This window comes from Polistes dominula, unplaced genomic scaffold, assembly GCF_049000335.1.
Source record: "Polistes dominula isolate Pdom_NZ unplaced genomic scaffold, Pdom_raw_medaka contig_78, whole genome shotgun sequence".
Taxonomy (NCBI): Eukaryota; Metazoa; Arthropoda; class Insecta; order Hymenoptera; family Vespidae; genus Polistes; species Polistes dominula.
In genome coordinates, this window is record NW_028301042.1 from 2,732,638 (window position 1) to 2,746,701 (window position 14,064).

General features: G+C 26.2%; 1 protein-coding gene and 1 non-coding gene across 4 annotated transcripts; one reads left to right on the top strand and one right to left on the bottom strand.

The window, feature by feature from the left end:
* Positions 1–912: 912 nt before the first annotated feature.
* On the bottom strand, positions 913–13,957 carry Set2 (SET domain containing 2). 3 transcript variants are annotated; one of them, XM_089175025.1, is made up of 15 exons: positions 13,363–13,957; positions 10,925–12,749; positions 10,175–10,849; positions 9,308–9,427; positions 8,997–9,125; positions 8,716–8,917; positions 7,866–7,963; positions 7,594–7,759; positions 6,362–7,013; positions 6,202–6,259; positions 5,751–6,115; positions 4,863–5,668; positions 4,439–4,774; positions 4,193–4,363; positions 913–1,092 (listed from the first exon to the last, which is right to left on the bottom strand). In XM_089175025.1, the coding sequence occupies exons 2-14, from the start codon at positions 12,721–12,723 to the stop codon at positions 4,208–4,210; spliced, it is 5,562 nt and encodes a 1,853-aa protein (XP_089031151.1). In that variant the 5' UTR covers positions 12,724–12,749; positions 13,363–13,957; the 3' UTR covers positions 913–1,092; positions 4,193–4,207. The 3 variants fall into 3 exon arrangements, with proteins under 3 accessions (XP_089031151.1, XP_015186803.2, XP_089031150.1); XM_015331317.2 differs by lacking the exon at positions 913–1,092 and adding an exon at positions 2,698–4,006; XM_089175024.1 differs by lacking the exon at positions 913–1,092 and having other exon boundaries at positions 3,915–4,363.
* TRNAW-CCA (transfer RNA tryptophan (anticodon CCA)) lies at positions 2,047–2,118 on the top strand. Its single transcript has one exon. It is a non-coding gene; the product is annotated as a tRNA-Trp (tRNA).
* Positions 13,958–14,064: the final 107 nt, after the last annotated feature.

Here is a 14,064-nt window from a genome sequence, read left to right on the forward strand (position 1 = left end):
GAAAGAAAAAGAAAAAGAAAAAGCATAAAGATAAATTTTAATCAAAATTTTAGTCGTAATTTACGTTTCAATTAAATTTCATATGAGAAAATTGTCATTCGTTACGTGTGTATCATTTTTTTTCTTTATTTTTTTTTTTTTTTTTTTTTTTGTAAATGAAAACTTCTTTCATTTCTTTTTTTTTTTTGATGTAATTATTTTTTTTTGTATCTTTCAACGATTTGCAATAATAAATTATAAAATTATGTTTAATATAAAAATAAGAAGAAAATATTCAAATTATTATTATTATTATTTTATCGACTTGCAATTAAAGGATTTGCAATAATAAATTATAAAATTAAATTTAATATAAAAATAAGAAGAAAAATATATAAATTATTGTTAATAATATTAATATTATAATTAATATATTAAAATATTTTTATATATCAGTAATTCAATTGATCAAATATTTTCATCAATTATTAATAACATTAATATTATGATTAATATATTAAAATATTTGTATATATCAGTAATTCAATTGATCAAATATTTTCATCAATTATTAATAATATTAATATATTAATAATAAAAATTATAATAATATTAATAATAATATAATTATTGATATATTATAATTAAATATATTAAAATATTTTTATATTTTAATATTCTTATAATACTTTAATATTGAAATATTTGTTTTTAATATATATTATTGTTTATAACCAAGATCATAAAATTTTATTTTTTGTTTTATCATTTTTGTACGCAAAAATCTTCCTCTTTCTTATTCTATCAGTGTGCGTGACATTTCGGTAAATTTTAATGATACCTTTTACTTTAATAATCTCTTTTATTATCCTTCGTTTTATTATTTTTCTAATTCTTTTTTCTGCTCCTCTTACGAACGACAGAGCACAAGCCGTCATATTATCGGTCATTTGACAAATCTTTTATACAAACATTCTAACCATTCAAACATTTGCAAAATTTTAACGAATATTATTATCTACGTTATATGTATATTTTTTGCAAATAATTTCTTCATTTCTTCTTTTTTTTTTTTTTTTTTTTGTCAATTCAGTTGCTCATTTTATTAAATATCTGAAATTTGATAATATCATTAAATATTAATTGTAAATTTACCGATGCTTTCAACCAGAAATACGATGATAAATTAATATCGTATTTTAATAATAATAATAATAATAATAATAATAATAATAATAATGATGAAATATAAGTCATATAAACAAATATATCAATTGGTATAAGATTATTTTATATTATTATGATATAATTAACATATTGTTATTATATTACATTGATTTAATTAATTTATATATATATATATATATATATATATATATATTTGTATAATTGAAAAAATATCTCATTAATAAATTATTCATGTATAAATTTTCAAATGATAAGAAATATTACATTTATACACGTATTTTAATTATTTCTTTTCATATAAAACATATTTGAACACATGCTACTGCAATGATATCTTTTATATCTATATAAATTCATTTTTATGTTATTCATATATATATAAAAATCATTAAAGGAACAAAGTTATGCACCATTTTTTACAAAGTATTGTTTACAGTGTCAAGAAATCGTTTTATATAATTATTTTATCGAAGATTATCAATAATAAACATTTCTTTTGTCCTACAAAGATAATAATCATCTCCAACCACATATTATCTAATTTTTTCTTTTCTTATTTTATTCTCAAATCAAATACAAATCGATTTCTTACGACTGCAATAATAAAAATGTTTTTTCTGTTTTTTTCTTTTTTTTTTTTTTTTTTTCTATAAATTCTTCACGTATCTCTGTAATTTAAACAATATCGATGATTCAATAATATTTTTTTTTTAGAAACAATAATGATACTACTAACATTGATAAATATGTATAAAAAAAATAAAAAAATAATGAAAGAAACGAGAAATAAATTAAAACAAAAAAAAAAGAAAAAGAAGATTAATATAATAATATTTATTTGAACAACTTATAAGAATTGTAACAGCTATCTGAGCATGTGACTCCGTGGCGCAACGGTAGCGCGTCTGACTCCAGATCAGAAGGTTGCGTGTTCAAATCACGTCGGGGTCAAGTGAATTAACTTTTTTTTTTTTCTTATATCAAAATTGACAAGAAAAATGCAATAAAAATATATTATAAAAAATCAATATAATTTTTTTTCTATTTTTATATCTAATGCAAAATAACATATATATATATATATAAAATAAAATAAAGTGTTAATTGAAATAGCACGTATATACATCGTGCATGTAAATTTTCTCTTTTGTTTTTTTTTTACTTTTGATATTTACAATTAAAAAAAAAAAAAGAAAAAAACATGGTATAAGACCAAGAAAAAAGTATATAAAAATAAAATAAAATAAAATAAAATAAAATTAAATTAAAAAAAAAGAAATATTTCTACTCTTATGCGTACTTAATCAAATGTAATAATCAATTACATAATTTTGTGTTACAAGGTAATTATGATAATAAAATTCTTGACGCGATTGGTCGTGATAGAAAAAAATCAATATAAAAAAAAAAAAAAACAAGAAAAAAAATATATTGAAACATTTTTTAAAGGAATACCGCGATCTTTTTTTTGTTTCTTTTGAATATATTTACACATAGAATATTTATACCTTTTATTTAAAATATTCTGCATTTATTTTTTTTTTATGTCTTTTTTTTTTTAATCAAGTTTTATTATTTTATCTTTTTTTTAAATATTTTTTATATTTATTATTATTATTGCATACCGTGCATCACAGACTTGATTTTGTTTGTACCAACAGACGGAGATCTATGACAAAAAGGTTTGTATTACGATAAGGAACACTGAATGCATCATCATCATCATCATCAATTTTCTTTTCAATTTTGTTCATTTTTAGTCATTCGAATAAATAATTATTAAGAATTTGTATGTGTGAAATTGTTACAATTTTTTTCCTATACGATGACACCATATAACAGCATATATACATATGCGTTATTACATGCATGTATATATATCATACATATAAATATATATATATTATATATACATATAGATATATATATATAATGTAAAATATATATATATATATATACATATATATTGATACATTTTATTATACCTTACATATACATATATATATGTATATATATATACATTATGTTAAAGGATGCAATTCTTACGAAGTGACGTGTATATATATAATTCCAATTAATTATAAAAACAAATAACAGATCTTTTTATTTTCCTAAAAAAAAAAAAAATCAATGCAATATTAAATATTCTAAATTAACCCTTTCGTTATAACTATCGGTCCCCATAAAGGAATCATACGTTCTAAGGCTCCTAAATCCCATATAGGGGTCGTCAGTGCAAAGACCGCCATATGAACAACCCCTCATCATAAGGGTCGTGTATCATGAAATTCTGCGCATGTACAAGCGAATTTATTTGAAAAACGATACTCGTGTCAAAAGGATGCCCTAAACGAAAGGGTTCAAAGAGTTTCGCAAAGAATGAAATGTAATAATAAATGTGAAAATGATCAAACGCGTATCATCATACAATGTATTTGTTGATTGGTAGTAGTAGTAGTAGTAGTAGTAGCAGTAGCAGCAGTAGTAGTAGTAGTAATAGTAGTAGTAGTATATTAACTTGGAAATAAAGAAATATATATATATGTATATACCCCATGTGTCATATTTATATGACATGGGATATAAAATAGAGAAAAATGTTGTAAAATGTTTGTTTATATATATATACATATTAAATATGAGAAATTAATAATTTGCTATTTTATTATTTAGCTATTTTTTTAACTTATTATAGAAAAAGTTTTTTTTCACACATATACAATTTTGCCATTTTTTCTTTTTTTAAATTTTGTTTTGTTTTGTTTTTTTTTGTTTGTAGTTTAATACTATTTTATGATAGTAATATAGTCATTTTTTTTTTGTTTTTATCCGGATATATCTACAAAGAGGAAAATTATTATTATTATTATTATTATTATTTTGTTTTTTTTGTTTGTTATTTTTTTTTTGTTGTTTTTTTGTTTTGTTATTTTTCTTTTATATATATATATATATTATTTATAAGGAACCGATAACGTTCAGGATAAAGTTGGCATTATAATAAATAACAATTTTCATATCGTACATGTACAAACACAGGTTAATCTTCATCCGTTCCCTTTTGATATACCGCACCAAATTTGCTCATATATTTGCGAACAAAATCTTTAGCTTTGTGTTTAACATTTTCGTTACATTGTAATTCATCCACACTTTTACAATGTTTCAGCTCTTTAGCTAATACAAAATGTGTTAACTGAAATCAAACAAAATATATATTAAATAATATTCAATTTTAAATCATTCAAATATACAATGAAATATTTTCTACCTTTCTCGCTAGATGTTTAAAATCTTCCGTATTAGTTATACGACCTTGTTTGCAATCATTTTTTCTATATGGATTTAAGAAATGTACCATAACGTTGGCCATATTTATTCTAAAAGTATCCTTTATCTTTCTTTCCGACATGCTAGTAAAATCTGACGATGTTGATTGAGATTTGTTTAACCAATGTCTCGAATGAATTTTAGATTTATTACTACGCCTATGTTTTCTGAATTTATCTACATGCATTTTAAGTCTAGCCCTTTCCTTTTGTCTTCTTAATTTTTCTTTCAATTCTTTATAAGTTTTATGACCAACACGGTCTTCCTCTCTTCTTGGCTGTAATTTAAAACAAAAATATATTTATATATATATATATATATACAATAAATATTTTAAATTAATTAACAAATAAGAAAATATTTACACTAATGATCCTTTCTTGTACCAAACCATCTCTTCGTTTTTTAGTTTCAGGAAATATGGTAGAACCAACAGGATTATTGTATAGGTTAACTTTCTTCGTAGAATTACGTTTCTCAGTATTACCACCAGCATCCGAATAAACATCCTCTTCTTTCTTATCAATATTTTCATCCTCGATATCTTCTTCATCTTCATTAGAAGATGTCGAATCATCACTGGATTCAGAACTTGACGATGAATCTGGTTGAACGCCTATGTGATCCGGTGGTGGTGGTAACCATTGTGATATTCTTTCTTTAATATGATAATAATATCTTCTACCTCTAGCATCTATCGCACTCTTCCATTTAGGTGGTAAATCTATCGGTGGTATTTCTGGTTGCGATTGTTGATTGTTAGTAGTATCATTGGTAGAAGAAGCAGCATTAACAATAGGAAACTGTTGAGAGTTATTGGTTTTGTCGATGTAAAGTGATTGAGATTGAATAGGAATTGGTTGTTGTGTAACGCTATGAACTGGTACTAAATTGCTTGCTATAGGCAAATGACTTTCCGTATATGGTTGATGATGCGGAAGTAAAGAATATGTTGGCGTTTGATTAAACGCAGGTGGTTGATTTAAAGTATACACTACAGGTGGTACATTGGAAGGAACGGCAGTAGTACCAGTTATACCGGCTGATATTTCAGAATTTAACGGTGGTTGCAATGAATGAGGATTTTGAGATACCAAAGTATTTGGTGTAGAAAGAGATTGATTTCCTCCGACACATGTAGGAGTACATTGTTGTGCGATATCACCTCCTTCTGAAAAAAAAAAAAAAAAACAAATCAAATCAAATCAAATGTTAATAATTGATAAACTTAAGTGAACTTCAATAGAAATTACCTTGTGCAGAATAATGCTGCCATTGACCAAGAGTATGATTATAAAATACAGGATAACCAGTTTGAGGATCTACCATAGCAGTAGAATGTGGATCCATACCCAAAGCTAAACATCTCGATTCATGTTCTTGCCAAGAATCATGTTGTTGACGACGTTGTCTTTCTTCTTCCTCTTTAGCTACTTTTAATGCAAATAATTGTCTACGTTCGTATTTTGTCATCCTTGGTATAGGAACTAAACTACTTCTTTCTTCGACTTTTTTTTCTTTAGTTCTATTATTATGTTCAAAGTCTGGAGATTCTCTTCCTCGTCTTCTGTCAGTACGTTTGTCTAATTCCACTCTTCCAAATCTATCAGGCCTATATCTAAAACAATAATAAATAAATTATCGACACAATATTATAAATGATTTATTTTATTATTAAATTGATTGGAAGATTTTTGTATTAACCTTTCATAGGATGTTCCAGTTTTTTCATCTTTCTCAAGCTCCTCTCTATATCCACGATCTAAAAATAAATCAAATGAATAATATTAAACATTTGTATCTTTCAAATAATAATAATAATAATAATAATAATAATAATAATAAAAAGAAGAAAGAAAATAACCTGCTTCTCTTTCATGTTCCTTCATCTGTTCGATTCTTTCTTTTTTCGGTATTCTGAAGACTTCTTTAAGATTAGACCATTCAGATAATAACGTTGATGCTAATTCAGGAATAAGAGATTGATCTGTACTTTCAGATTTGATTTCATTCAATCCTGAATTTTCAACTCTATTTTCACTTGGAATGTTGTTCAAATTGTCAATGATTTTTTTCGTACCAGCATCATTGAAACAAGTATTATTTTCTTCGGGTAATCTTTTAACTTTACTTTGATCATCTTCAGGTGATTCATCGCTCGCTGATAAATATAATCGATTAGCCCATTTTTCTACAACCCCATAAATCTTACTATCCATTAACATTGTTTTGTTAGGTATTGGCAGTGTATTTAAAGTTTTTAGAATTTCTAAACGAAACAGTTGGGCTTCTTCTGATTCATTCTCAGCAATATCCATCACGTAACTCCATATTAAACGAAGACCGTGATAATCTAAGAATAATCTTCTACATGGTTGTTCACCACTTTGTATTAAACGTAATAAACATGTTCTATGTTTCAATTCTCTACTGCGTACCATTAAACGACTCAGTGTTAAAGTATGTGCACGATTTTTCAATCCACCCGAACACAATTTGTCTATTTCTTCTTCCAACTGTAAAAAAAGAAGATAAGATAAGAATAAAAGATTAAAATTTAATTAACCCTTTGAATACTGAATTATTTGATTTAATCTGTTGCTATACGGATTAATATATAAAAATAATACATTTTATTTGAAATATATTTATATTGATGATATAAATATATATAAATTAAGTGTCACGTTGTTTGTCCGCAATGGACTCCTAAACTACTGAACCGATTTTAATAAAATTTTGTACACTTTCTGCAGTTTCATCCAACTTGAAAGATAGGATAACTTATATCTCAGTTTATAATCGCAATATTATTTTATTGCGAATTATTTGTTTATTAACAAAGAGTCATGATTATCTCTGTTAGTTCGATAAGATTCTAACAGATGGCGATATAAGGTAATTCGTTGACTTAAAGACGTGTGTATCGGACTGATTGTGACCCCTATTGTTTTATATATTTATATAAGCTTCTTAAATTCAGATGACGAGTCAGACTCGTGCACCGTAACTTTGATCAAATAAGCAGATGACGAGTCTCACTCGTCAAATGTTTATACAAAGGGTTAAATTAATATAAAAAGTGAACAAACGTACGTCTTCGTCTTCCATATAATCTGTTGGTTTCTTTTCTTCTTTCTTCTTTCTCGAATCTTTTTCACGTTTCTCCTTCTTCTCGATCTTTTCTTTCTCTTCTTCTGGTGTATCACCGATCCAACCGCAACAATTGGGTGCTTCGCAGAAACACTTTTGTGCTTCCTTTCTGATATTTTATAATATTTATTTAATTAAATTAAATAATATAATATAATATAATATATTGTTTTATTGTGTTAATTGTATTATCAATTAATTATATTAATACTCACCCATATCGTTGAAAATGATAATTAAAAGTTATTTCTTCTCCGGCTGTTATAAACTTCTTTATAAAAAATCCTATTCTTAATTCGCCATTTACAGTCCACTAAACAAAAAGAACAAACATCATTGTAAGTTATAAGCAAAAAAAAAAAAATATGAACAGTTTATTTAAAAAGTGGCTTAACTCTATTTTCATTTTTACACGATCTTTTCATTCTGAAGCAATTTGTTACTAATATATTTAAAATCATGAAGATTTATTAACAAAACAATTTGCTGATTAATGGAATGATGTAAAAGTTTATTTTGAAAGTAGCCTAACTCTAATTATTTTCTGGTTGCACCTGGTTATTGTACAATTTCATGTTATGTGATGAACATCATGATTTCTTCAAATCCCTTTCACACACACACACAATGTAGATGAATAGTAAATTGTTTTGTATGTTATGTTTGTAATTTTGTACGTTATGTAGTTAAAAAGTGTTTTCAATAACATAAATTATGTTTCTGAAGTGTTTTAAAGATATGTCAAATAAATTGAGTATTGTTTTTTTTTTTTTTCAATTTGAAGCATCTTAAATTATGTTGAATGAAGTTAAGTCCCTTCGAAATTTTGTAACAAATCTGATTGTTCATTTAGAAAGTGACCTAACTCTATTTGTGGTAAGAAAACGCATATTATTCATTTAATGATTGCCATTATTTTAATAGGAACTATAAATTGATATACTTAAACAGTATGACTCGTTAGTATCTCTAGTTTTAATTGCATTGAAACGCAAACTCTTCAATATAGAGTTAGACCAATTTCATCAATCATGATCTATCATCAATTAGTATGACAAACTTTACCTTTTGTGTTTCTGCATTTGGATCGCAACTATGATTAATGAAACGTGAAATATTCCCTTTCAAAGTGGCATCAATTATTTGATCTGATTTTAATGCCATGAAATAATAATGTCTATTTTTATCTTTGGAATATTCTTTAGCTCTACGACGAAAATCTTTTGGATCTACAACCTCTCCCACGTATTCCATTATAAATTCTCCTCTGAAAAAAAAGAAAAGGGAAAAAATACAAGTTATATTTTCTAATTAAATTATTAATTATATTTATAAAAAATACTAACACATCTAGATCGGTCACTGCTCGTAATCCAAATCCCTTTTTTTCTGTACGAAAGACCTCGCACTTGGCGTAATCACAATTTTGAAATCTTTTATTTGTGCATCTATCACCAACCACACATCTGGGACCACTAAAATGAAAATACAAATTTAAAATACAATTATATTTTTATTCTTAATCAACAATCTTGTAATATTAGTTGAATTATTAGTTTCAGATCAATGATTTAGTAAAATGGGTGAACCATTCATGAAAAGAAAAATAAATGATATTTAATTTGATTTAAATTAATAAATAATTATTTATGTGTACCATTCTATCATGAGAAGTCTGTTAAGACAATCTTCACCACAACCAAGTTCACCTCTTTCTATTTCTTCTTCTGTAAGGAAACAATCACATACCATTCTTTTGGTTTCTTTGTTGGTGTACCTGATATCAAAATAAATAATGTTAATAAATGTTTTCTTTTTAACTCTTTGAGCTCTATGGATGCATATATGCATTTAATAAAATTTTATTCAGGTGAATTAAGAACGCATTTAATAAAAGTTTAATTTACATCAAAGGGTTGATGATTTCACAGGACAATAAATATTTAATATATATTTAATATATAAATATACATAATATTATATTGATTATATATTAACTCATTAACTGCCAAATTATTTTTGATTACAGAAATTTATTTATATTTTTTAAAAAGTCTTAAATGGGAATTGTGGCTGGTTGCATGAAAAAAAAAAAAAAAACCAATAAGAGACTATTACTTATTTCTTTTATTATTTCCTATACATACAAAATAGCTATTATTATGCCATTTTTCCATACAGTCCACATAAAACCGAGTGGTGTACGTAAAATTCCCAAATGGGGATTGATCGTGGCAGCTAATGGGTTAAATAATTTTGTATTTCGAAATAAAAGTATGTTTATAAATTTGATCATTTTTAATCAAAGAGAATAATGATAAATGATAATAATAACTTATTATTATTTTTGCTTGGTATAATTCAATCAACAGAGTTCACACATTAATAGAAAAGTATTCAATCCTTCAGCAACGATCTCAATTCCTAGATACGTTCCATATCCATACAGAGAACTTCAAAAAGTAAGTATTCAGAGCTCAAAGAGTTACAAAATAATATGAAAAACAAAATACAAATTACTTACCTTTCAGTGAGATATAAATTTTCACGTAAATATTCAAATTGACTTAATCTTTCTTCCATTTCTTTATCCTTGGAATCAATAATGGTTGTTGTCAGAGGACTTGGTTTTGTTCCTATAATTTTAGAAACCTGCTGCATTGTAGATGAATTAACAAAAGAATTATTTTCTATATTTTCCTCTCCTGTATCCTGTTTTATTTCTGGATAAGATTGTACATTAATCGATGTACATACAACTGCAGATCCACGTTCTAAGGATCCGGATTCTCCTGATGTACCACTATTTGATTTAGTAGTCACATGTGGTATAAATTCCGACATAACATTGGAAAATTCAAATCCCGTTGTTCCAGAGATGGATGAACTTGATCCACCCATTTCAAGTTCACTCGATCTTCTCCATCTGGATTTTACTTTGACAGGTTTCAACGAATCCGAATTGTAACCAGAATTATTAAAACTTGCTACTAATGGTGTAAGAGAATCATGCGTTGTTTGCATTTTATTGACATTGTTTTCCTTGTCACATTGAATCTCAGATTGTCCATCTGAATTGATTTTTGATTCTAAAGATGAAGTAGTAGTCATACTGGCAGTTATTTTATCTTTCTCCTGTGTTGAATTAGGTTTCAATGTATCCGTATTTGATTTCGTTACCAAACCACGACCTCGAGATCTATGAATAATACAAAAGTTGATTTATAGAATTTTTAATAAAATTTGTGTGAAAATTGTAGTATTTATTACTTACCTTTGTTTCAATAAACCTATAGTACGAATTCTATTACTTCTTCTAACACCAGAACTGTTAGATCCACTTTCAGAACCCGTAGTATCTGTGCTACCACTACGACTTCTAAATTCAATCTTCTTGTCAGTATCGTTGACATTATTAGAAGCACCTTTTGTATCGATGTCGGGTATTTTATAATTATTAACTGACAATAATGTGTCATTACTACTATCACCACTGCTAGTTAATTTCATATCTTCGCTATCTACTTTACTATCAGCTTCACTATCCGCACATGCATCATCAACAACATTTTGTAAATGATCGGCAGTTTTTTGTTGTGTTTTCTTTTTCTGTAAATTTCTACAATTAATTGGTAATTCATTAGCACATCCTACATTTTCTGTATAATTGTCTGACTTTAAAACACTTTGTTGTTGATTTTTCAAAACACATTCCACTGATTTTTGATAAACATATATCGTATTATCCGTATTAGATTCACAATTAACTGAACGATGTAATTGTTCCATTTTGTCCAATATCGATGAACTACTTTCATCATCTTCGTTAACTAATGATATCTTTTGTACATTTATACACGTTTCTACTGGCGAATTAACACTTTCTACACTGCACAAATCATTAACTAATTTTTCTATTTCTTTAGAACACTGATTGTGTTGCACGGTATTAGATTTATCCGATTTACAATTATTATCTTCTTTAATAATATTCTTCTGACATTGTTGTTGATCTTTGCAATCTTGTTTAGATGACAATTTAGATACATAATTATTGCTTACTTTTCTATTACCATCATTTGAAACATTAGATTCTACTTTTTGTAGATTAATCCGATTTTTATCTACGTACTTATTTTTATATGATTCTTCTTTCATCGTTCTAACATCGTCGATAGTTCTGTCATTTGTGTAAGTACTATTTGCACGATCTAACAAAGTAGTAATCTTATTATTAGTAGAATTATTATCTATATCATATCCTACTTTATTACATTCCCTTTTGGAATCTGTCATTTTGTAAGATACAGTACTGTTATTCGTAGATTTATCATCTACATTGACATGTAAATTATTCATACCATTTTGAATAATTTGATATTCGTTACTAGACATACCGCATTCTACGTTAGTTTCTACTATCATAGATTCAACGCAATCTTCATTTTTGATGACTGTATATTCTACAAAATTATCTTCTCCTAAGTTAGCTTTATTCATGAGTAACACTTGTTCTACTACCACATTACTATCTTGTTTTAACGTGTTATAAGTGGTTATGTCAGTAGCATCGGTTTCTACTTCCATTTCTTCACATATTATTTCCTCTATCACTGCTTCCGGCCATACTTCTACTTCGTTTGACACTGACGATTCTAATTTAGTTTCGTTAGTTTCTGTTGTATTACCAACTACCATTTGACGTACATCTTCCGGACTGAGTTTATCCGATTGATCCAACATATTATCCAATCCATCTTGACTGTCACTATCTTCGTCTTCTCTTTTGTAAATACTGCATATGCTATCGGTTGTTAATATATCTTCGTTTTTATTATGACTATTATTATATTTTCTATGTTGATTTTGATTCTTTTTAGAATCCGTTTCTTCAACAACGTTCTTCGATTCTTCGACAACATTGCTCACTGACGTTTTGGTTATCTTTCCATTGATTTTACTCTCTTCCAATTGTTTCTTAGCTATCTGTCTGCTGGACTTTCTGACAGGGGTATATTTGGCTGCTGATGATTTTACAGTTGTTTTAACTTCGTGTTTACGCTTTCGTGCCATATTGATCCCATATATGTTTCCGTTATCTGTAATTATAAATAATAACTTTTATAAGGATTAAGAATTGTAATTTTAAACATGTAACTATATATAGTTTGACTTGTTATATCTTTCACGGATAACCTTTATTTCAATTTAAATATAAGATTGTTATTACCATATGGAATATTATATATTAAATACTATTATTATATATATATAATTATTTAAATGATAATATATATAATAAATAATGAATTATTTCAAAAATGTTTATTAAACAATATAAATATTTGAAAATTATCATACTTAATGAATATTGTCATAGTTGTTATATATATATATATACACACACACACATATACATATATATTATGATATGTTATCTAAGAAATATTTTTTTTTTGTATTAAATATAATAATATGCGCTTGTTTAATGTATAACCAAAGAAACCCGACAACTGGTGACGTGTATTTAACAATTATATTCTGATAGAATATTTGATATACTAAGCTAATTAAAATACGTCAATTATCTTAATTATAAAATAATATTATATATATATATATATATATATATATATTTTGTATCGGTTACGTTGGTTTGTAACAAAAATTAATTATAATATAAAAAAAAAAACAAAAATGTATTATACTCACTGGACAATTAAAAAGTTGTATCTCCTGATTTATTACCAACGGTTGTCATTTTGAGTGCATTACTTGAAGAGATCTATCGCTTCGTCCGCTCCCCTAATTCGTCCATATTTACAACTAACGGATTAATATAAAAAAAAGCAAGAAGCATTTAAAAACGAAGACTTCTAGTATTGTATAATCTAACGATTAAAATATTTCATGCGAATTGTTTTTCCTTTAAAACAATTTAATGTCAATCATTAATTAATTCGATGCACAAATTCACACCCCGTAAAGATTAAAGCAGTTGTTGAGTATTTCACTTTGAGTTAACCGTGTCGTAGCACATACAAATATAACTAACATAAAAGCACTAAGGATAACATGAAATAATTATTTGCAAATTTACGATAGTAAATTTTTAATTTGTATGAAAATATATTAATAAGGTCATCCTCAAAAATGCAATGAACGCGTGATACTTGAATAAGTGTATACGTTGTTACCATAAGCATCGTTTGTTTCTTCCAATGCTGCCAATAGAAAACAAAATAACATATAGATGGGATAATTTTCTAAAGGTAATAAGAAATCGGAAACATTTTCTATGCTTTTTAGGAACTCTTCATTCTCTCGTGTCTCGAATAAAACTAAGACTTACCCTATGATGACGCCTATCGCAGGATACTCGTGGCGCCCCTCTGCATCCATTGTTAGAACTAA